This window comes from Petromyzon marinus, chromosome 7 (assembly GCF_048934315.1).
Source record: "Petromyzon marinus isolate PM22_M1 ecotype Great Lakes invasive population chromosome 7, UKy_Petmar_22M1.pri1.0, whole genome shotgun sequence".
Classification (NCBI taxonomy): Eukaryota; Metazoa; Chordata; class Hyperoartia; order Petromyzontiformes; family Petromyzontidae; genus Petromyzon; species Petromyzon marinus.
The window spans coordinates 13,172,161-13,196,172 of NC_133673.1; the positions used below are offsets into that span (position 1 = coordinate 13,172,161).

At 52.4% G+C, this 24,012-nt stretch overlaps 1 protein-coding gene and 1 long non-coding RNA gene across 2 annotated transcripts in view; one reads left to right on the forward strand and one right to left on the reverse strand.

Moving 5' to 3' along the window:
- Positions 1–8,088: 8,088 nt before the first annotated feature.
- LOC142924032 (uncharacterized) lies at positions 8,089–10,602 on the forward strand. Its single transcript, XR_012941175.1, has 2 exons — positions 8,089–9,824; positions 10,043–10,602. It is a non-coding gene; the product is annotated as an uncharacterized LOC142924032 (long non-coding RNA).
- A 1,085-nt stretch (positions 10,603–11,687) lies between these two features.
- The window catches only part of LOC142924033 (uncharacterized), a 33,178-nt gene continuing 20,853 nt past the window's right edge, over positions 11,688–24,012 (reverse strand). The window contains exons 3-4 of the mRNA XM_076065417.1: positions 20,289–20,426; positions 11,688–11,867 (exon numbers count right to left, since the gene is read on the reverse strand). Of these exons, the coding sequence (XP_075921532.1) occupies positions 20,294–20,426 (133 nt within the window). The 3' untranslated portion in view covers positions 11,688–11,867; positions 20,289–20,293. The remainder of the gene's footprint in view (positions 11,868–20,288; positions 20,427–24,012) is intronic.

Below are 24,012 nucleotides of genomic sequence, written 5' to 3' on the forward strand. Positions count from 1 at the left end.
CGTTACACGACTACACTATACACTACTATACACTATACACTACTACACACCACTATACACGACACTACTATACACTACTATACACAGACTCTAGCTCTACATTACTATACACTATTACACTATACATTACTATACACTACACTATTATACACTACTATACACTACACTACTATACACGTTACACTACTACACTATACACTACTACGCACAACACTACTATACACTACTAAACACGACACTTCTATACACTGTACACTACTATACACGTTACACTACTGCACTATACACAACTACACACAACACTACAACACACTATACACTACTATACACAGACTCTAGCTCTTCCTCTGGAATTCTCAGGTGTTCCCAGGCCAGCCGAGAACGACCTCGTCCCACCAGCAGCAGCAGCAGCAGCGTGCTCCTGGCCCGGCCCCGGGGTCTTCGCCCAGTGGGACGTTGCTGCTGTTGCTGCTGCTGCCCGGTAGAGTTCCAGGGGGAGTCTACCGGGGGGGCATCCTTACCGGGTGCCCGAACCACCTCAACTGGCCCCTCTCGATCCGGAGGAGCAGCGGCTCCACTCTGAGGCTCTCGTGGATTACCGAGCTCGTCACCCGATCACGGAGAGTGAGCCCGGCAACCCCGCGGAGAAAGCTAATTTGGGCCCCTTGAACCCGCGATCTCATCCTTTCAGTCATTACCAATGCGTTCCTGCTCAAATACGAGGGGGGAAATCTCCTTTTGACTTTGCTTGAGTAACGTTAAATGCCGCCGTGGTTCGTTAATTCTATTCTAAATCTACCCTCGTCCTTCGTATTATCTTATTCTCTTTTTTTTACCTTGCTGACTGTTGACAAGGAGAATAAATCACCACGTGAGCTCCGCTCAGCCTCGCAGCGGCGGCTTTTGGCTGGCCATCGCAGAAAGACGGTGGTCACCGCATCGCGCGCTTTCCGATGCGCTTCTGCGGCCGTCTGGAACACTCTTCTTTCCGATCTTAGGAAGCCACTGCGAGCTGTGCACCTTTAAATCATCTAGATTGAAAACTCATTTCCTTAGAACTGCTTTTTTGCATCTAGTTTGTTGTTCTTCCCCCGCACCTCCGATTTAACGCGGTTGGCTACGTACGGCGCACAAGAATTCCAACGTACAGAACCAACAAAAAAAGGACCGCTCGATTTCCGCCCGCGTCCTTTTGCACGCTTTACGAATTCATATTTGTTTAAAATATCTTCGGCCAAACTGCGCGGCGTTGCCCCTGGCTGCTTCCCCAATCCCCGCCGTTGCACAAAACTCCGCCGCAAACAAAACCCCCCTCGGTTCGCCGCGGCGCAATCGCCAACAATCACCGGAGCATTTCAGCGGCGGGGCGCGCCTGGTGCTCCCGTGCCGATGAGACGCGAGAGCGGTTAAGTCGACGTGAAATTGGCTCGCAGCTGAGGTTTTCTTTCTGCTTATCGTGAAAACAAACGCGCGAAGGGAACCTGCCCCGGTGCATCGCAAGGATCGCGAAGACCTTGGCGGCAGTGGGGAAGAGGCATTTATCTAGCATTGGATTGACCATAGCACCTCCGATTAGCACGGTTGGCTACGTACGGTGCGAAAGAAGTTCAACGTACACACGTGACGATGGTGATGATGATTACTGGGATACGGTAATCTGTAAAACCTCTTGGAAGACTTGTTGATAGAGGCACTGTATGTTAATGTTGGAGAATTAGTTCATTATAGTGAAAATAATTTCAAACAAAACTGTCAGGTCGATTAAAATAACATCCAAAGAATATCAGGTGTATGCAATGAATGTAATTGATATCAATTACTTAAATTAACATGTAAAGATTATAATTATGACGATTATTAATCATTATATTTCTATTATACTTTTGTAATATCTCGTCTGTTGCACGGACGATCAAAAAAAAAACAAATCTCCACAATTTTGTCTGACTGATTTCCCTCGTGATAAACTGACGGCGACGCACGGAGGGGGAATCCGTGACTAGTCACATGGGATAGGTGGGCTTGGCCGGTATTGCCCGTAGGTACGTTTGTATTTTGGGCGACTGATTTAGTAATTTAGCTCTCCCTGTGCCACCCCGGACCTCCTGGTTGACTGGAGCAGCCAGAGGCGAGTCTAGAATGGGGTGCCGTGGTGGCGAGATTTTATCTCTCTCGCCTAGTATACAGGAGGTTGTAGGCTCGATCCCAGCTTTTACAATGCCTGTATATTTGGAGTTTGCGCGTCTCTCCCCATGTTGGATTTTTCTCCCCGGGTCGTCCGGTTTAAAATCAACATGCGCTTCGAGTATTTGGCTGCTATAAATTACCACGTGATAATAAGCCACTTCGTTGAGCTCTCATTTGTGGCCAGGTCGCTTATGAAAAAAAAGCTACATAGCTCAGTGGGCCTTACCTGGTAAAATAAAAAACAGTTAATCATAGAAACGTCTCAAGAGTGAGGTGTTAGTACAGGCTGATCCCGAAATGTCAAACTTTTTTGTAATAGTGCCCTGCATTCATAATAATGACAGTACAAATAAATCAACGTATTATTTCTGTTCAATATAAATTCCAATTTTTGGAGATTCCGCCACCGTCCCCCGGACACGCCAGGTGTCTGTGCGCGCGCGTCATGGAAATCACAAGCTGGTAAGCCACGCCAATCACCGAGCCTCTTGTTTCAGTTGGGAATTCAGGGCGTTATGTATGCACGGTATACATGTGACAATGGGCTAGAGTCATTAAACACCCAGAAAGCCCCCTGCGACCGGCATCTGTGTCTTGTATAAACGATGCATTTATACGCGCACGCTCCGACACTCTCGCAATAGTTTAGTTTTTAGCTTTCCGAACGCGCACGCCCGTCTGTGGCCGTGCTGCTGTGCAGCGTGACTTTTAAAAAAAAAATATATGAAAGAATCCTTCTCCGACGTTATTTTCTTGGCAATCGTTGTGAGTTTTGTCACGATACATTTTTTTTCTGAGCATAATAGAGGGTTTTTGTGTTAGGTGGCGTAAGTACAAACGTCTCTTTAAACCCGCCTCCACCCAACACGGCCAATTGGTTAGGTTTGTCACGAGAACAAAACCTGCCAATTCGTCACGAGTTCAGCACCACCGGTGTGTTGGAGAGTGAAACCCACAACGTTTACAATCTGAGTGTGACTTTTCGCCAGTACGTAATTACAACCAGCATCATCAGGCGGACAGACAGATTCGTGGAGAAATCCTCCTGCTGCGGTCTCAAATAGGGGGATACATGTGACGTCGTGTCACTTGTGATGAGCCAATCAGGTACGAAGGCCGGGGGGGGGGGGGGTTAATGTATGGCTGTGTTGGGTGGTTGCAGGTTTTCACGACGTATTTACAGTGAGGGAAAAAAGTATTTGATCCCCTGCTGATTTTGTACGTTTGCCCACTGACAAAGAAATGATCAGTCTATAATTTTAATGGTAGGTTTATTTGAACAGTGAGAGAGAATAACAACAACAAAATCCAGAAAAACGCATGTCAAAAATGTTATAAATTGATTTGCATGTCAAAAATGTTATAAATTGATTTGCATTTTAATGAGGGAAATAAGTATTTGACCCCTCTGCAAAACATGACTTAGTACTTAGTGGCAAAAACCCTTGTTGGCAATCACAGAGGTCAGACGTTTCTTCTAGTTGGCCACCAGGTTTGCACACATCTCAGGAGGGATTTTTTCCCACTCCTCTTTGCAGATCTTCTCCAAGTCATTAAGGTTTCGAGGCTGACGTTTGGCAACTCGAACCTTCAGCTCCCTCCACAGATTTTCGATGGGATTAAGGTCTGGAGACTGACTAGGCCACTCCAGGACCTTAATGTGCTTCTTCTTGAGCCACTCCTTTGTTGCCTTGGCCATGTGTGTTGGGTCATTGTCATGCTGGAATACCCATCCACAACCCATTTTCAATGCCCTGGCTGAGGGAAGGAGGTTCTCACCCAAGATTTGATGGTACATGGCCCCGTCCTTCGTCCCTTTGATGCGGTGAAGTTGTCCTGTCCCCTTAGCAGAAAAACACCCCCAAAGCATAATGTTTCCACCTCCATGTTTGACGGTGGGGATGGTGTTCTTTGGGTCATAGGCAGCATTCCTCCTCCTCCAAACACGGCGAGTTGAGTTGATGCCAAAGAGCTCCGTTTTGGTCTCATTTGACCACAACACTTTCACCCAGTTGTCCTCTGAATCATTCAGATGTTCATTGGCAAACTTCAGACGGGCATGTATATGTGCTTTCTTGAGCAGGGGGACCTTGCGGGCGCTGCAGGATTTCAGTCCTTCACGGCGAAGTGTGTTACCAATTGTTTTTTTGGTGGCTATGGTCCCAGCTGCCTTGAGATCATTGACAAGATCCTCCCGTGTAGTTCTGGGCTGATTCCTCACCGTTCTCATGATCATTGCAACTCCACGAGGTGAGATCTTGCATGGAGCCCCAGGCCGAGGGAGATTGACAGTTATTTTGTGTTTTTTTCTATTTGCGAATAATCGCACCAACTGTTGTCACCTTCTCACCAAGCTGCTTGGCAATGGTCTTGTAGCCCATTCCAGCCTTGTGTAGGTCTACAATCTTGTCCCTGACATCCTGGGAGAGCTCTTTGGTCTTGGCCATGGTGGGGAGTTTGGAATCTGATTGATTGATTGCTTCTGTGGACAGGTGTCTTTTATACAGGTAACAAGCTGAGATTAGGAGCACTCCCTTTAAGAGTGTGCTCCTAATCTCAGCTCATTACCTGTATAAAAAACACCTGGGAGCTAGAATTTTTTCTGATTGAGAGGGCGTCAAATACTTATTTCCCTCATTAAAATGCAAATAAATGTATAACATTTTTGACATGCGTTTTTCTGGATTTTTGTTGTTCAAACAAACCTACCATTAAAATTATAGACTGATCATTTCTTTGTCAGTGGGCAAACGTGCAAAATCAGCAGGGGATCAAATACTTTTTTCCCTCACTGTATATTCACGCTATTTAGCCCAAAATGCCTCTATCATGGACAATGTTGTTCGCAAAAGCCCTACCACGTGTTACATTTTTTTAGCAGTTTTCCGGTTTGGCCCCTCAAGGTGTCCACCATCACCCTTCTCGACGTTTTTATTCCACTTCGCGCCTTTGTACTCGCGGTGAGCGGTGCACCGCCGCGTGTTCGAGAGAGACTTTGCAGAAGGAGATGTCGCAGAACTACTGTTGAGACGCCTTCAAAGGGACCGTGTCCATCCGCACACTAGCAGGGTGAATTGTCCAACACCGCCTCCCCCCCCGCCCCTTCTCCAGGGAAATGCTCTCAGATTTCGCGGCAGGCAAACCCATATGTTACATTCTCGCAGATGGAATTCAGCCGTATTTGGCAAAAAAAACACACATTTAACACCGTGGATATTTCTGTGCATTAATTAGTAATCGGGATGTGCCTGTCGCGGTGTGTGCTGCCAGGGTGTTAATGTGAGTCTGTGGGTTCTCTGTGTGAATCTAAGGGTCTCTTGTGTGATTCTATGGGTCTCTGTGTAAGTGTATTGGTCTCTGTGTGTTAGTCTGTGGGTCTGTGGGGGTCTACGGGTCTCTGTGTAAATCTGTTGGTCTCTGTGTGAGCCTATGGTTCTCTGCGTGGGTCTGTGGGTCTCTGTGCGAGTCCACGGGTCTCTACGTGAGCCCATCAACTCGCTACACTTGAGAACGCGGGTTTAACCGCTGAGGTTTTTAATCGCCGCTGAAACCCGGAGTCGAACCCACGCAGCGCACGACGCCGGCTCGGAGTCAACCTGGCAAGCGCCGCGTCGGTCCCCAAGCCACCGCCGCGTGCGAAGTTTCACGCTCGGCTGGCGAGGTCGCTTTTTTTTGTCGGCACAGCGGCACGGAGCCGTGAGCCGGTAATTAAATTCTCGCAGGTGGTCCCGGTGGCACGCCGCGGCAGATGGCAGATCATTGTGCCGGCCGCTGAGCCGTGTGGACGACTGCGACGTCGCTCCCCGGCTCCCCGGTCCGAGCGAGGCGACGGAAATCCGTCTCGGCTTTTTATTTTTCCATCCACCACCCATCCAGTGGGGCCCGATTCATTGGATAACTTTGTCATTTTTTTCGTAAATTATTTTTATTGATCCAACCACGGCGCGGGGGGGGGGGGAGGTGTGGGTGTACAATGCGGCTCGGACAGACAGCCGACGCGGAGGTGTGGGACCGTAGCGTCGTGGTACGCGCGTCAGGTGTCTTTTCTTCGGGGAAGGAAGAGGGGAAGAGGGGAGGGGGGCAGGGGTGTAATTCGTAATATAATCATGATAATAACCGTGGAGAGAGTTGGTATAGCCAGCTAAGCGTCATGCTGCGTTGATCCGAGAAATAATAATAAAAAAGGGCCGGCCGATGGGAGGTAGTTCCAAAATCTGCAAGACGTGCTCGTGTCTTGGCTTGCATCGTCGATACATTTTTTTCCCAGTTTTGATTGAAGACGACGAATTCTGGGCCGAGCGCGTGCCGCTACGTTGGACCAACTCCAGCACCGGGGACCCTCGGACAAACCCTGGCCCTATGCTCCGTGACCCTGCCTCGGGCAGTGCCGAACCAACAAAAATCTGCAACCTCCGCTCGACAACTCTTCTCTCTCGCGTCTGTCTCCGCCTTCATCTCTGCTGTCCGTCCTGTCCTCACGCGACATTTTGCTTGGCGCATGTGAAAATGCGCTTCTGCGGCCGTCTGGAACGCTCTTCCTCCCGATATTGGGAAGCCACTGGGAGCTGTGCACTTTTAAAATCGTCGTCTCGTTTGAAAACTCATTTCTTTAGAACTGCTTTTTTTGTGTCTAGTTTGTTGTCCTACCCCCGGACCTCCTATTAGCACGGTCGGCTCCGCCCGGTGCGATAGAAGTTCAACATTCACACATACTGTCTCGCTGTTGTCTCTCGTCTTTTCTCTATCTTCACTCTCATCTCTCTCTCTCTCCTCTTTCCATTCTCCTCGTTCTCCTTCTTCTCTGCGCTCCCCCCCCTATCCTCTGCACGCTTTTCTCTCTCCTCCCTCCTGTTTCCTACCCACTGCCCCCTCGCTCACTCATCTTTGCTGTCTCCTCTCTGCTGTTTCCTATTTACTCTCCTCTACATTCGCTCGTGCCTGCCGTCCCTCTCTGCTCTCCTCCTATCCACACTCGCTCTCTACCCTCTCCACCCTCGCCACATCTCCTGATTCCTTTCGACTCGTACTCTCCCGCTCTCTCCCGCTCTCCTTCCCCCCCTCTCTCACCTCCGCTCTCTTCGCCTCTTTCCCTCTCCGCCCCTCTCCGCCTCTCCGTCGGCCGGAGTGAGTGATGGGCGCGACCCTAATGGGGAGGCTGCGATGGGTGTCAGTGGCGGCGCGGTGATTGATGCGAAGAGTTATCACTCTCCGTGTTTAATCATCGTGGAACCGGTCACTGTTTTAAGCACTTTAATCGCCACCGGCTTTCTCCTCCCTCAGCACAAATGCATTAATTAAGGCCCATTCCTGAATCGGAAAATGCATATTAAATAGTGGCCTTCTGCCCGCATTAACTCGCGCGCGCGCGCGTATAATCTGTGCGTGTGTGTGTGTCTGCGCGTGTTTTTTGTGTGTATTTCTGTGTAGTGGTTAGCACAGCTCACCACTACTACACAGCTAAGCGCTACACAGAAATACCGACCGGCAGCATACGACGGACGGTGCTGCCAGCGACTGAGCGTCGGGGTCGAGGAGACTCACATCAGCTCGCGGTGTCGACAACCAAGTGACGACGCATTTGCGAAACGACGTGAAGGGGGGGGGGGAGGCGTAACCCGGGGTATCGCTGGACAATAATAGGAGAGAGAAAACGAATACATATATATGTAATGTTCACCCCCCACCACCACCAATGACTCCTCGGCATTAATGCTGGAGCACAAAATCACATTTTCCGGTGGGGAGTGGGCGGGGGGGGGTGGTGGCGTGTGCCGGCAGTTTCAGGCCGCTGTCAATTCAATTTGCTTTGCGCCGTGTAAAGATTGCGCGCGTGAGCCCGGCACGCCAGAGAGAACCGCCGTCAGATTTTTTTTTTCAAAATGCATTTCTCAGAGAGAGAGAGGAGGAGGAGGGTGAGAGAGAGCGTGGTGGTTGGGGGGGGGGGAACGGCGTGGAGAGAGAGAGAGAGACGCACGCACGCACGCTCGCTCTCACACACAGAGACCGCAGCGGATCGCAACGCGAACACAACGGCCGCACGCTAGCGCCGTTGGCGTGTGCAGGCTGCTACTGCTGCTACTGCTGCTCTTTGCAGTCGCGGTGTGTGCTGGCAGGGTGTTAATAATGCAGGACCCTGCCACGCACCCAGCCAGCCCGTGTACATCTTTCTGTCCGTCAGCCCGTCCGTGTGTGTCACGTTTTGGTGTGTGTCTGTGTGTGTCCCCGTCGGTGTGTGTGTGTGTCTGTGTGTCATGGTCGGTGTGTGTGTCTGTTTGTTTCTGTCGGTGTCTGTGTGTCTGTGTGTTTCTGTCGGTGTACGTGTCTATGTGTGTCCTTGTCGGTGTGTGTGTGTCTGTGTTTCTGTCGGTGTGTGTTTGTCTGTGTGTTTCTGTCGGTGTACGTGTCTATGTGTGTCCCTGTCGGTGTGTGTGTCTGTGTGTCCCCGTCGGTGTGTGTGTGTGTCTGTGTGTTTCTGTCGGTGTACGTGTCTATGTGTGTCCTTGTCGGTGTGTGTGTCTGTGTGTTCCCCGTCGGTGTGTGTGTGTCTGTGTGTCCCCGTCGGTGTGTGTGTGTATCTGTGTGTTTCTGTCGGTGTACGTGTCTATGTGTGTCGCTGTAGGTGTGTGTGTGTCTGTGTGTCCCCGTCGGTGTGTGTGTGTATCTGCGTGTTTCTGTCGGTGTACGTGTCTATGTGTGTCGCTGTCGCTGTATGTATGTCTGTGTGTCCCTGTTAATGTACGAGCCTATGTGTGTCCCTGTCGGTGTGTGTGTATGTATCTGTGTGTCTCTGTCAGTGTGCGTGTGTGTATGTGTCCCTGTCGGTGTGTGTATGTGTCTGTGTCGGTGTGTGTGTGTCATTGTGTTCCCTTCCGTAGTCTGTGAACCTCTTGTCTGTATGTTGACCTGGCCTATCTGCTTAGTCTTTGTGTTTGTGTATCCACGTTTGTCTTTGTACTGCCGTGTGTGTGTGCGTTGGTGTGTGTCTGTCTGTCTGTCTGCCGATATGGCCACCTATCTCTATTCTTGCCTGTATGTATATTTAACCAAGTGCATGTCTGTACGTGCCTAGCTTGTGTTGGTGTTCATAGGTGCTCGCTAACAGCACTTGTCCCAACAGTCTGTTATGGCCAATGGGGGCTGGGCGATGGGTGGGTGGTGAGGGTGGCTTTCTCGTTGTCTTCAAATTTGTCTTCATGTGTGTGTGATTTTCTGAGTGTCTCTTTCATCAGCATCGGCATCAATCCGTATGCAATTCCCAACACCCACGAAAAGCGCCTGGACTGAGCAACCTGAAACACGAGCAGAGTTTTTTCGCCCCCGACCGGCGATGTGAAATGTTATCATCATCATGATATAAAAATGACTCCATGACATCCATTCCGCTTTTCAGTTTTCAAGCAATGCGAGGTATATAACGCGATGAAAACAAATACGCGACATACGATCGGGTTGATAAAAAAAACGTTGAATCCATTGGTTTTACAAGTACGTAGAAAAACTCAAACTTGGCAGGTATAAACAATTATATATTTTTTTGGAATTTCAGCCAAAGTCGCAGACAGACTTGAAGCCACGTCTTGCACTGCAGCCAGATTACCACCTCCCTCCTCCTCCGCATCGAGGAGGCACTCTGAAGCGTGAGTTTTTAAACGGCACCCAAACACGCGGGAAAAAAAACAAGCATTCTGCAACAACAACAAAACCACCGTCATATCCTAAAGAACTGCGTGCATCATTGGAATCCTCTTGTCTTCATCCGTCAAAATAGATGGGAGCAAATGTGACCCAACCGACTGACGCAGCAGCGATGCAGCGACAGACAAAAACAAAAACTGGACGGGTTTTCTTTTTTTAGTTTCCCCGACATCATCGGGCCTCGTCCACGCCGTGCGGTCACCACAGCGCTCGCCGCTGCAAACGAGCGGAGGGCGGCAGGGCCGCAAGCCTTCACGCGGGCCCCACTCTGTTGTTGGGCGAGAAATCACGACGAGTGCCATCGACGCGGCGACCGGACATCGACCGGTCGCATCTCCCCGTCTCCAGGGCAACGGTGGCGCAACTCCTGCACGAGCCTGTCCTCTGGGAACCGCGTGCTGCACGGGCAGACCCCGCTTAGCGCGACCTCGCAGAACGCCCATTCGTCGTAGCGCTCTTTGTCCTCGAGAACGTTGTAACGAAAACATGTTTTTAGAAAGTCAAAACGTCTACTGGCATGTGGAGTCGCCCGCAACCAAACTTTGGACTCCATAAGCTCGGCTAATTCAGAGGGCATAAAGCGAAACGAGCAAACGCTTAGGGACGCCAGAAGTACGAAGAGGCCCCGGGTTCAGGAAAAAATATTTTTAAAAAAATGCTAGGTGTGCATAAAATATCATCACGAATTCGAATCCGAATAAACGTAACGAGCGGAGTAACGATTGAAATGAATCCAATCACTGTGATCGCTGTGATCGCTGTCTCGTCCGCACCTGCCTTCTCGTCTCTACGCCGCCTTCCTGACTTGTTCCACATTTCTCACCTCGCCGGATCTACGAGCCTCTTTCTCTGCCTCTCTTCCGTCGTCTCAATGCCGGGAGTTTATTAGAAAAAAAAATCAAAATTTTGGGTTGGCACTACCACGATGCTCCCCCCCCCCCCACCCCTATGGGGTTCCCCGCGGGGGGGTGGGGGGGTTGAGGGGGGGGCCGGTCTCGCGTGAGCGCCGTTCCCGCGCGACGGGAGGGCCGACATAATTACGCGTTACGCGATCGTCACGGCCCATTAGCGCAGGGCCCGCACCGTCACGAGGCAGGGATGGTCGTGGCGATGGTCGTGGTGACGGTGGTTGGCGATGTTGTTGGTGGTGATGGTCACAGTGGCCTCGTGATGTTTGTGTTAGCGGTGATGGTGGTGGCAGACTTTGTGGTGGTGGTGGTGGTGGTGCCAGCCTTCCTCGGTGCTACTCGCTAACAGCACTCGCCCCAAAAAGTCTGCTGAAGGCTATATGGGCGACCTTCGTTTTGATTGCTCATGCCACTGCTGGCAGAAGTGGGGGGGCTCTAGAGAAGGGGGGGGGCTCTAGAGACCTCTTCTACAGCGTATTTGGCCTACTTTTCCACATCGGGGGGCAGACATCGTGCAAGAGTTGCGAAAATCCGCACGTGGCGGGCCAGCCTGCCTGCCGAGCGACTGACTGACCGACCGACCGACTCTGGCGAACCCATTCGTACTGCCGGGCGGGGACAGACGGAAACCTCTCCTCCGTGTTTCCGTAAGATCGAATCGATCCGGCGACATCTGGACGGCTGGCGGTGGCATCGACGTACACAAACGCAGCAGGATGTACAGCAGGTGACAAGCACATTTTGTCTTAAGTAAGCAACATAGGTGATGGAATACACTCCGAGTGTAAAGAAGCGAATAAAGTAATTTTTTTTCGCACGGCCGCATGCGGCTCCGGAGCCACGGGTTGCCCCCCCCCCACCGCCCCACCACCACCCCCCACCGCCCCCCCCCCCTCTCCCACGTCCTGCAGCGCACGGGACGCTGATTACGATTCCGCGCAGGTCCAACGACTCGTCACCTGGTGCCGGCCTGCCCCCATTAGTCGATCTCATTTCGGGCGGAGCGCGCGGGGAACGCGGCGGCCTGATGCGGAACGATGACGCCCAGGGCACGGATTCATCCGTAAGCATCAGCGTCTGGGAAATAACAACACGCGGACACAAAGCGATGATCGGCTGCGCCCTTTTACGCTCGCCGGGAACGCTGGCGGTGGCGGTGGCGCCGATTAGATTTGCGGCTTGGCTGAAACAAAGCCCGGATAGCGGTTACGCATTTTGGAGTTGATTTCGATTGCCCCGTTGATCCGTCACTGTTTGAATTCGAGGTGAAATTAAGTGACCCCTGGGGAGCCCGTAATTGTAACAGCATCGGGTAGAATAAACCCCGGAGAAAATGAACCCACGTGCTGCTTATAAGGATTTTGAGGGCCCTCCAGCTACATGCGAGTTACCTCTGACCCTGCGTCATGCGTGTTGGGAGAAGGGGGTGGGGGGAGACGGTGGTGGAGGGGAGGGCAGCGAATGAAATTTAAACAGCCCGGTGTGGTGATGGTGGCTGAGGTGAATTAGTGGGTGTTGTAAAATGTGGTGGTTGTGGCGTTGTGTGTAGATGGGCGACCCGAGTTCGAATCCTGCTCACGGCCAACACCAGTGACGATTATCCAAACCAATTCTGAGCCTCCCCTAGGTCGGCTCAGCCTCAAATGAGTACCTGGTGCAGTGTGTAAAGATCGTCACCGGGAAGACAAAGGCGGCCGGGCGTGGAGCTGCCCACCCACCCCCGCGTGTGCCGTGCCGGATTTCACAGGTGCCACTCGCTAACAGCACTTGCCCCAACAGCCTGTTAATGCTATACGAGGGATATTTGTCTTTGTAGATAGAGGTGGTAGTGGTGACCGAGGTGGTGTGTGTGTGTGTAGAGGTGGTATGTGTGTGTAGAGGTGGTGTGTATGTGTGTGTGTAGAGGTGGTGTGTGTGTAGAGATGGTGTGTGTGTGTGTGTAGAGGTGGTATGTGTGTGTGTGTAGAGGTGGTGTGTGTGTGTGTAGAGGTGGTGTGTGTGTGTAGAGGTGGTGTGTGTAGAGGTGTTGTGTGTGTGTGTAGAGGTGGTGTGTGTGTGTGTGTAGAGGTGGTGTGTGTGTAGAGGTGGTAGTGGTGACCAAGGTGGTGTGTGTGTGTAGAGGTGGTGTGTGTGTGTAGAGGTGGTGTGTGTGTGTAGAGGTGGTGTGTGTGTGTATAGAGGTGGTGTGTGTGTGTAGAGGTGGTGTGTGTGTGTGTGTAGAGGTGGTGTGTGTGTGTGTAGAGGTGGTGTGTGTGTGTGTAGAGGTGGTGTGTGTGTAGAGGTGGTGTGTGTGTGTGTAGAGGTGGTGTGTGTGTGTGTAGAGGTGGTGTGTGTGTAGAGGTGGTGTATGTGTGTATAGAGGTGGTGTGTGTGTAGAGGTGGTGTGTGTGTAGAGGTGGTGTGTGTAGAGGTGGTGTGTGTGTGTGTAGAGGTGGTGTGTGTGTGTGTGTAGAGGTGGTGTGTGTGTAGAGGTGGTGTGTGTGTGTATAGAGGTGGGGTGTGTGTGTTTAGAGGTGGTGTGTGTGTGTGTAGAGGTGGTGTGTGTAGAGGTGTGTGTGTGTATAGAGGTGGTGTGTGTGTAGAGGTGGTGTGTGTGTGTGTAGAGGTGGTGTGTGTGTAGAGGTGGTGTGTGTAGAGGTGGTGTGTGTGTGTAGAGGTGGTGTGTGTGTATGTGTGTAGAGGTGGTGTGTGTGCAGAGGTGGTGTGTGTAGAGGTGGTGTGTGTGTGTAGAGGTGGTGTGTGTAGAGGTGGTTTGTGTGTGTAGAGGTGGTGTGTGTGTAGAGGTTGTGTGTGTAGAGGTGGTGTGTGTGTGTAGAGGTGGTGTGTGTGTAGAGGTTGTGTGTGTAGAGGTGGTGTGTGTGTGTCGAGGTGGATGAGTGTGTGTCGAGAAAGGCAGAGGTGGTGATGGTACTGTGAGGTGGAATCATGGGTGCAGAGAATTTGGTGGTGGAGGTAGTGTTCGGGGTGGCGATGGCAGATAGTGTCATCATCTCGCGAAACAGCAATCCGTCTAGCCCCTGCACACGAGCTGATTTCACCGCTCCATCTCGGCGATTGGCGTGCTCTCGGGCGTGAAAAAACAAACAAAATAATATGTATACACACACTACAACGTCGCATATCCGACCGTAGCGTGTCCGGCGTGACCAATTCACCGCCTACACCCCGGTGCCGCATTTGAGGGGGGGGGGCGAGGCGGAGCAAGGGGGGGGGAGGAGGCGAGGGTTGAGGCGAGGGGGGGCAAGGGGGAGCAAGGTGGGGGAGGAGGCGAGGGTTGAGGCGAGGGGGGCGAGGCGTCACTCCGCGATGGGTGACGCCTCGCGCGCCTCTGGCTGCCACCGGCGGCTCTCACGCCACCGGCGGTCGCGGGAGGCACGTGCGCTGCTTCATCATCACGCAGCCACCCGCACGCGCCGTCGGTGATTAACTCTGGCGAGAGCTGCGTCGGGGCCGTCCCGTTTGTCACGCGAGAGAGGGGGTCGCCGGTGAATTTCAACTTCAATAGCAGAGACAGGGAGGTGAACAAATAGACGTGTACATGGGCGCAGCGGTGAACCGGGTGCGCGCGCGCTGCAGACCAACCGAGGCAAATTGGAGCTCGGTGCCCGGCCACGGCTAGCGTGTCGGTGGCGAATGGAATCCGAACCGGTCCTCGCCCCGTGCCCTGCAAGCCACCGGCCCGCACCGACCGGCCTTGCCGAGGTATGGTCGGGCAACCACCGCGCAAATCGACTCGGCGTTGGTGGGGGGTGGGGGGGGGGGGGGGGCGGGCAGCCTTCACCCCATCAGTGGGTTGACAAATCCATAGACTACCACTTTTAGTCTTCTTTATATCAGTAAACAATTACATGTGCCTCGGTCGGGGAGTTCTCAATTCTGCTCACGGATGACTTCACTCAACACCCCTTACTTCTCCCCACCCGCCGCAAGCTGACGTGCCAATAACGCGTCGCATAAATCCGTCGCAAGTCGTGCCACTGTGCTCCCCTAAGGAGATGGCGTGCGCACGTTTCATTTGCGGCGTGCCGAGACGCGCGTTGGCGGCACGTCGCTGGCGGGCGGGCGGGCGGGCGGCGCGCCGGCGACCGCACAGGTTCTCGCTCGTGGTCGTGGTGACCTGCGTGCCGTCGCTCGGCGCGACGTCCGACGTTTCGCTGCACGTGCCGGAGCAAGCCTGGCGGACCTCCGGATTCGCGCTGGTCCCATGTGCTAGCCCATCCCGAGTTTCACTGCACGTGCCGGGAGCTTAATTCAGGATCCCCTTCTTCATTTCATCGGATGCGAAAATGCGCTCCTCTGGTGTGTTATTTTTATTCTTCGTAATCCAGGGTATATTACCCCTCCCTGGTGGTGAACGGGGCCTTCTTATTGAGCTCCTGCTGCTGCTCCTGCTGCTGAATTTTGCCAGGGAGTTCCAGAATTATACCCCAGCGATGGATGACAAAGGTCTCTCGGGGGAATTTCACGAGCAGTTCTGCGATATATTCTTCCGCGGGGCCATTCCCTAAGACGGTGGGGTGCTGCACACGGGAAACAATACAATTCGGTGGCCGAAGAAGCTTCCGGCAAGCAGAGCAGTATTCCGCTTTGATCTGCCTTCGTATATCGTGCATCCTGCTCCAGCGCTCACCACCCCGCCCCCCCCCCCAATGTACGCACGTTCAACTTCTTCTGCATCGGAGGTGCGGGGAGAAGGACAACAGATGGTACGTGTAGCGGAACGTCGCACAGATCGACACGCGTTCCGACCGGTACGATCCGGCGCCGCTGTGAGATCCGGCGAGTGGCTCTGGAGGGTAAATCGCCGGGAGGGGGGGGGGGAGTGGCTCCTGTCACCCGGACGTCTCCGCGGAGTGCCCGTAACGCGTCCTGGCCCTCTGCGCTTTTCATATTAATGAAGTTATTTAATTATCGCGAGAGATTAACAAAGCGGATGTGTGATGGTAACCTCGCGTTGTCACCCCGAACTCATGTTAACAGCTGTGCGATTCAACAAAATTGACAATTTTAAAGATTAATTATCCGTGTGTGAGTGCGCACCGTGAATTAAATTTCCTTTCATTGGGTTCCCCCCCCCCCGTCGGGTTTTGGCATGAGAGACCGAGATGTGATTTCTGGTCCTGGCAAGCAGCGCAGTGCGGGAGATTTGTGCGACACAATAAAAGTAATGCCTCCTGATGGTACAGTGAGGGAAAAAAGTATTTGATCCCCTGCTGATTTTGTACGTTTGCCCACTGACAAAGAAATGATCAGTCTATAATTTTAATGGTAGGTTTATTTGAACAGTGAGAGACAATAACAACAACAAAATCCAGAAAAACGCATGTCAAAATGTTATAAATTGATTTGCATTTTAATGAGGGAAATAAGTATTTGACCCCTCTGCAAAACATGACTTAGTACTTGGTGGCAAAATCCTTGTTGGCAATCACAGAGGTCAGACGTTTCTTGTAGTTGGCCACCAGGTTTGCACACATCTCAGGAGGGATTTTGTCCCACTCCTCTTTGCAGATCTTCTCCAAGTCATTAAGGTTTCGAGGCTGACGATTGGCAACTCGAACCTTCAGCTCCCTCCACAGATTTTCTATGGGATTAAGGTCTGGAGACTGGCTAGGCCACTCCAGGACCTTAATGTGCTTCTTCTTGAGCCACTCCTTTGTTGCCTTGGCCGTGTGTTTTGGGTCATTGTCATACTGGAATACCCATCCACAACCCATTTTCAATGCCCTGGCTGAGGGAAGGAGGTTCTCACCCAATATTTGATGGTACATGGCCCCGTCCATCGTCCCTTTGATGTGGTGAAGTTGTCCTGTCCCCTCAGAAGAAAAACATCCCCAAAGCATAATGTTTCCACCTCCATGTTTGACGGTGGGGATGGTGTTCTTAGGATCATAGGCAGCATTCCTCCTCCTCCAAACACGGCGAGTTGAGTTGATGCCAAAGAGCTCCATTTTGGTATCATCTGACCACAACACTTTCACCCAGTTGTCCTCTGAATCATTCAGATGTTCATTGGCAAACTTCAGACGGGTATGTATATGTGCTTTCTTGAGCAGGGGGACCTTGCGGGCGCTGCAGGATTTCAGTCCTTCACGGCGTAGTGTGTTACCAATTGTTTTCTTGGTGACTATGGTCCCAGCTGCCTTGAGATCATTGACAAGATCCTCCCGTGTAGTTCTGGGCTGATTCCTCACCGTTCTCATGATCATTGCAACTCCACGAGGTGAGATCTTGCATGGAGCCCCAGGCCGAGGGAGATTGACAGTTATTTTGTGTTTCTTCCATCTGCGCATAATCGCACCAACTGTTGTGACCTTCTCACCAAGCTGCTTGGCAATGGTCTTGTAGCCCATTCCAGCCTTGTGTAGGTCTACAATCGTGTCCCTGACATCCTTGGAGAGCTCTTTGGTCTTGGCCATGGTGGAGAGTTTGGAATCTGATTGATTGATTGCTCCTGTGGACAGGTGCCTTTTATACAGGTAACAAGCTGAGATTAGGAGCACTCCTTTTAAGAATGTGCTCCTAATCTCAGTACGTTACCTGTATAAAAGACACCTGGGAGCCAGAAATCTTTCTGATTGAGAGGGGGTCAAATATTTATTTTCCTCATTAAAATGCAAATCAACTTATAACATTTTTGACATGCGTTTTTATGGATTTTTTTGTTGTTATTCTGTCTCTCACTGTTCAAATAAACCTACCATTAAAATTATAGACTGATCATTTCTTTGTGAGTGGGCAAACGTACAAAATCAGCAGGGGATCAAATACTTTTTTCCCTCACTGTACATGTATTTTTTTTTATTCCAGTGCACCCTTTATTTTCACTGACACAGCGATTGTGTAGAAATAATCCTTCGCAGGGAATTTCGTGGTGGACGATTGCCAGGTTCTTCATGTTTCCCTCTTCAGCGGCGGCTGGCTGCGTATGGTGCAAAAGAAGTTAATCGCACACATGCACGCACGCAAGCCGTACATTAGTGATTTTCTGCGCACTTGCTCTGACGTGGAGGCCCAGGGCCCCAGCGTCCTTCACCGTGAAAAGAAAGGAATCGTCGGAACCCCGGGACCGCCTGCGAACGGCGCCCTCCTGCGCAGCCGGTGTCATTTTTATTTTAAATCGAAAACTCATTTCTTTTAGAGCTGCTCGTTGTTGCCATTATTTTTTTGTTGTCCTCCGATCAGCACGGTGAGCTATGTACGGCGCTAAAGAAGTTCAGCACGCGTACTTAGGGGCCATCCATGGAGTACGTACGCATGGAGGGGGGAGGGGGAGTTAACCCAAATGCGTACGCTTGCGTATGGGGGGTCTATTAACAATGTGCATACGCATAGGACACGGGGGGGGGGGGGGTGGAGCCTCGATAATAATTTGTCTACATTGGCCTTCAAGTGAGTTAGATAGTCCGTCAGTGGACTATCTGTTTGCTTAAACACGTGAATATTATTAATCCTTGATCGTTTCTGCGTGGATTAAATATCGGTCATTCTATAGGATTCGGGGGGGCGGGGTGCGTCAAGCGTGCGTACGCAGGTGGATAGGGGTGTGTAAAAAGTACGCGTACGTACTAAATGTATGGCGCCTTACGTGATTGTGGCCTTACCTTGGCCGACCTTTGTGGGACCCAACTGATGGAAAATGTGGCAGTTGCCAGAACTATAAAAAACATGTTTTTATTTTACCAGTTAAGGCCCACTGAGCTATATAGCTCTTTTTCAGAAACGACCTGGCCACACATGATAGCTCAACGCAGTGGCTTATAATGGGGAAATTTATAGCAGCCAAATAATCGAAGGAGCGAAACAGGAGGATTTCTCCACAAGTCTGGATGTCGCCTGATGAAGCTAGTTGTAATTACTGGCGAAACGTCGTACTCAGATTGTAAATGTTGTGGCTTTGCTCTGCAACACGCCGGTGTGCTGTACTAGTAACGAATTGGCATGTTATGTTTACGTGACAAACCTTACTAATTGGCTGTGTCGGGTGGTGGCGGGTTTTAACGACACATTTACATTCCTACGCGATTTAACCCAAAAAAAACAGTATTATCAATCTAAACGCGTGACGTTGATTCTAAATGTGGAGGGGAAACCCGAAGGACCCGGAGAAAAATCCACGCGACCACGGGATGAGAGACACCGCAAACTCCAAATATACAACAGGCGTCAGGGTCAGGATCGAACCCACGACGTCCCGCATACCAGGCGAGGTAGTTAACATCTCCTAGCCACCGTAGTTTGACGGCAGACGTGAGACGGTGCGACTCTGCCCCGGGTGTGCTCCCGGCACTGTTGTGCAACCTGAGCCACGGACGCAGTCGACCCACAGGGTTCGATTACCGGCGACGGCTAACATCAGTGGCGAGCGATATCTGAACCGATCCTGGACGTCGCATGCCCCCTTCCCCCCCCCCCCACCCCCACCTCCACCCACGGAGCAATCACCGACGTGCGGCATGTGGTAGGTGGCCTTCATCCAGCAGTGGATCGACGTTGGGCCCTTGAACGACGTAATTAATTGATAGAGTATCGCATTCTTCCCTCCCCCCGACCTCCCTCCCCCCACCCACCCAAAAAAAAACACGTGTATATTTATTTTTCTTGCTTACTATCGTAACAGCAGCCGTTTTTATGGTTCCCTTGACATTTTTTTTTCCTGGTCATTAAAGATTCATGGTCCGGCTGCCGTGCGTTTTAAATGGTTTCTGCCTACTTGGCCGTTAATACCGCGCGCTCGCTCGCTCAGGAAGCTTCTTTGGAACCTATAAATAGGCGTTGATTTTCGGGGGCTCGCGTGAAGGACCGCTCAAGTGCGGCGGTGGCGGAGGGAGGGCGCGTCTGATTAAGACGCGGCGTCGCCGTCGTCATCGTCGTCGTCATCATAGTCGTCATCGCCGTCATCGTCATCATCGTCGTCATCGCCGTCATCATCGCAGTCATCATTGCAGTCATCATCGTCATCATCGCCGTCATCGTCATCATCGTCATCTTCGTCATCATCGTCATCATCATCGTCGTCGTCGTCATTGCCGTCATCATCGCAGTCATCATCGTCATCGCCATCATCGCCGTCATCGTCATCATCATCATCGTCATCATCGTCGTCGTCATCGTCGTCGTCATCGCCGTCATCATCGTCATCGTAATCGTCGTCGTCATCATCGGCATCGTCGTCATCGTCGTCATCGCCCTCTTCGTCGCTGTAATCTTCATCATCGTCGTTATCGCCGTCATCGTCATCGCCGGCGCAGCGTGAATGGGCCTCCCCTAGGCCGACTCGGCTTCAAATGAATTTTTCCCGGTGCGGTCTATCGACTGCAGCGGCCAGGAGGACGCGGACGAGAGCGTGGCTCCAGCCAAAACAATCTCCCTCGTGCGCCGTGCCGACCCTCCACGGGTGCCTGCCCCAAGAGTCTACGTAGACTACACGGTGGGGGGAAGGTGGTGATGGTGGTGGGGGTCTGCACGTTCTGCGTGACGACGGAGCGAGGTCCTCACCTAGGTTACTGCGGTGCGGAGAAGTCCCAGAGGCGCACGGTGCCATCGCGGCACCCGGCCACCAGCAGCGCCGTGTGCCCCGCCACGCTCGTCACTCCCGCTCCGTCACCCCGCAGGGAGTGCACGCGCGGAGAGAGCCTGCTCGCCTCGCACCCACCACCACCACCACCACCGTCGTCACGATCGTCGTCATCACGATCATCGTCGTAGTCGTCACGATGATCGTCGTCATCATCATCGTCAACGTCATTGTCACTTTTGCAGTCTCCACCCCTAGCCCCGTCATCATCATCATCACGGTTACCACCATGATCATCATCACCATCATCATTGTTACAGTCACCATGATCACCACTACCATCATCATAATATATACCATCATCATTATCACGTTCATCATCATTGTAACCGTCACCATCATCACCACTATCATCATTATCATTCTCACCATCTCCATCAACACCACCACCACCATTACCATCATCATCGTCATCATTATAATCACCACATCAACCACCTTCATTCCAACGTCCACCAACACCACCGCCATCATCCGATCTCAGCTCAGCAGGTTTGAGGCTGGCCCATGTTTTGATGGGCGAAGACCATGGCACGGGCAGTGCCGGATTAAGCTAGCGCGGGGCCTGTAGCATAGCTTATAAAGAGGCCCTAAAAAAACAGCAAATATTAAAACACGTACATTTTTTACTTGCACAGTAAAGTAATTGTTATTTTTTAATTTGCTATACAGCCGGATAATACGACAAATCGCTAATCTTAAACACCTAGTCGTTCATAAAAGTTGAAGGCGGTATAGTACTATAGTAATAGAGCAAGTGCATTTAGCGCTGTGCCTCTGAAAGTGCGGGGCCCGTAGTTACTACATATGTAGTAGCAGCTACTAGTAGCTACTACTAGTAGCTACTACTACATATGTAGCTACTTTTGACCCGAGGATAATCCGGCACTGGGCGCGGGTTGTCATAGACCGGGGGCTACATTGTGGACAGCGGATGGTCAGTCCAGCATTTCTGTGGTGCACTCTGCTGCCACACCTGCGCTCCGCATCTTCGCCACGGTCAAACAACCCCCACGAACCGCACGCCATCGAGAGAGGCCCTCATCCGGCGGTGGATTGGCAAGGAGGGCGGCCCGCGCACACAAACACGCGCGGCAGACCAGATGACTCGGCGAGGGGGAAGGCGCCGACTATCGGTGGCCGATGAGCGACAGATGAGAACGGCCAATCGCGCGCACGTGATGCCCGACGTTTCGCTCCACGTGCCAGGAGCAGAACGTTGGACACGCCGCACGAAGTCGGTCGTTCTCCTGCTGTGGGGGGTGGGGGGGTGGGGGGGGGGGGCGATGAGGGGGGGGGGGGCCGCGACGCGCTTGGCCGGTCACAAAATTTTAGTTTTCCGGAATAAGTTGCCGGCAGCACGTGGAGCGGAACGTCGGACGTCGCGCCGAATGACACCCGGCACCACCCGCGAATAACCTGCGTGGCGGAAGGGCCGATTCCTTCTCACTGCCCTCACCTTGCCGACACCACCTCCCGATTGTCCATCCGGCTGCCTCCTTCATACCTCCCTGAACCCCCCCCCCACTCCTCACCCTCCCCTCACCGGCACGGCGCTCAATTTGTGCGGGGATTTGGAGTCCGTGCTCGGCCGCGGATCCATTATTCCCCGACTCGGCGGCGGTGATCCCACCGGGACGCGTCTGGACAGGAAGCCCCCCCCCCCCACCACCTCGTCCCCTCTCGTGTTTTACGGGAAGGGGGTTTGAAAAGGTGGTCCCCGGGGGTGCGCTCGCCTCCTCCCACGCACGCCCCCCCGTGGCCTCGGGTTTACACGGCTGCGCCACTTATCTCCTCCACACAACAGCTTCCGTAATCCACGGCCGTTTGAGGCTTGCACCCCCCCCCTCCCGCCAGTCTTTCCGTCTCTTGTCTGTGTTTGTGTCTGTGCGTCTTTATCTCTGTGTCTGTGTGTATGCGTCTTTGTGTGTGTGTGTGCGTCTTTATCTCTGTGTCTGTGTGTGTGCGTCTTTGTGTCTGTGTGTGTGTGCGTCTTTATCTCTGTGTCTGTGCGTCTTTGTCTGTGTGTGTGTATGCGTCTCTGTCTCTGTGTGTGTGTGCGTCTTTGTCTCTGTGTCTGTGCGTGCGCGTCTTTATCTCTGTGTCTGTGCGTGTGCGTCTTTGTCTGTGTGTGTGTGCGTGCGCGTCTTTGTCTTTGTCTCTGTGCGTGTGCGCGCGAGTGGGGGAGCAGTGGGGCAGTGGTTAGCGCGCCGCGCCAGGAACCCCGGCGAGCCACGTTCGATTCGCACTCGCGACAAGCGTCGGTGACGAATTATGTATCTTTACTTGTCCGGCACTTGCCCTTACAGTCTATGAAGGCTATTCCGTGGCGGCGGTGGGGGGGGAGAGCAGGGATCTTTGTCTTGTCTGCACCGAGCCTTGAGAGCAAATGTGTGGCTGGGTGACATTTTCAGGCACATTCAGGCTGGGGCGCCGTTACGGTCGTAGTCTTTGCTGGGATGAGGCAGAGATGAGGCGGCAGAGCTGTCTGCTGTCTGCTGCTGCTGCGTGGTGGTGGTGGTGGTTATGCGGATCTTCAATGTTAATTTACGCCGTGAGAAAAAGCGTCCGTCTTGTTGGTCACAGCGCCAGCCTTCGAGTGCTGTCTGTCCTCGTCACTAAGTAGGGTTGAGCGCTCGTCCTGACCCCAATGACCCAGGGCCACTGTGGTGTGAATGGAAAGCAATGCTGTGACCTATGACCCCTGACAAAATAAACACTGACTGGATTTTTTTCCCCATGCTCAAACAAAAACTATTCTTGTCATTTATTTTGTAGTTTTGAGTTGGCAGGATATAAAAAAAAAATCAGTTAACATGAGCGATACGTTTTGTTCACGTCACAAACCTTACTCATTGGCTGCCTCGGGTGGGTGGAGGCGGGTTTACCACACATTTACGCGATCTAACCCAAGAAAAACGTGAATAATATAGGTCGCGAAAGCGTACGCATGGACACGAGCTGTACTTTTGCTCGACTCGACAAGGGCGAACGTGACGGGGTGGTGGATGGCACAGCCTAACGGGGCTTCAGTTCGCTCGAGAAAAAAGTTGAGTTGAGAAGAAGATTGAGCCCCGTCCGCACGACGGGGCCGGCCGTGACTCTTGATTGATGAGCCAAACATCCAAATGCAGGACTCTCTTCACGAAGAGTCTTGGCACTCCGCGAGGCACTCGCGCTCAGTCAGGCCGTGCTCGCGGGCAAAGTTAAAGAGATAAATAAATAGATGAAGAGGTGCAACCCCTGCAAATGCCTGCTCATGCCACTGCCGGCGGTAGGGGTCTCCCGCTATTGCTGGCCTCCTCTTCCACGCCGGCTGGAAATCCCGGTGGTTCAAATAACGCCGCATATGAATGTACAATAAACAAGAACCCACGCAGTGCGAGTCAAACGTATTTCTAGACGGGCGGCAGCAGCAGCAGCAGCGGTGATGTGACTCGGCATGGCAGGGCGCTATTAGTCGCCGAGCTAGGCTTTTGACTTGCGTGCCCTATTGTGTGGCCATTAAGTAAAATCATCGGTGCGCCGTAATCCATCGCGCTCGGCACAGTGCACGGAATACATCGTTGACATATAACCGGGGACGCCCGCCCGCTCGCCCGCACTCTCGCTCTCTCCCAGCTCACCCATCACCGGCGGCGTTTA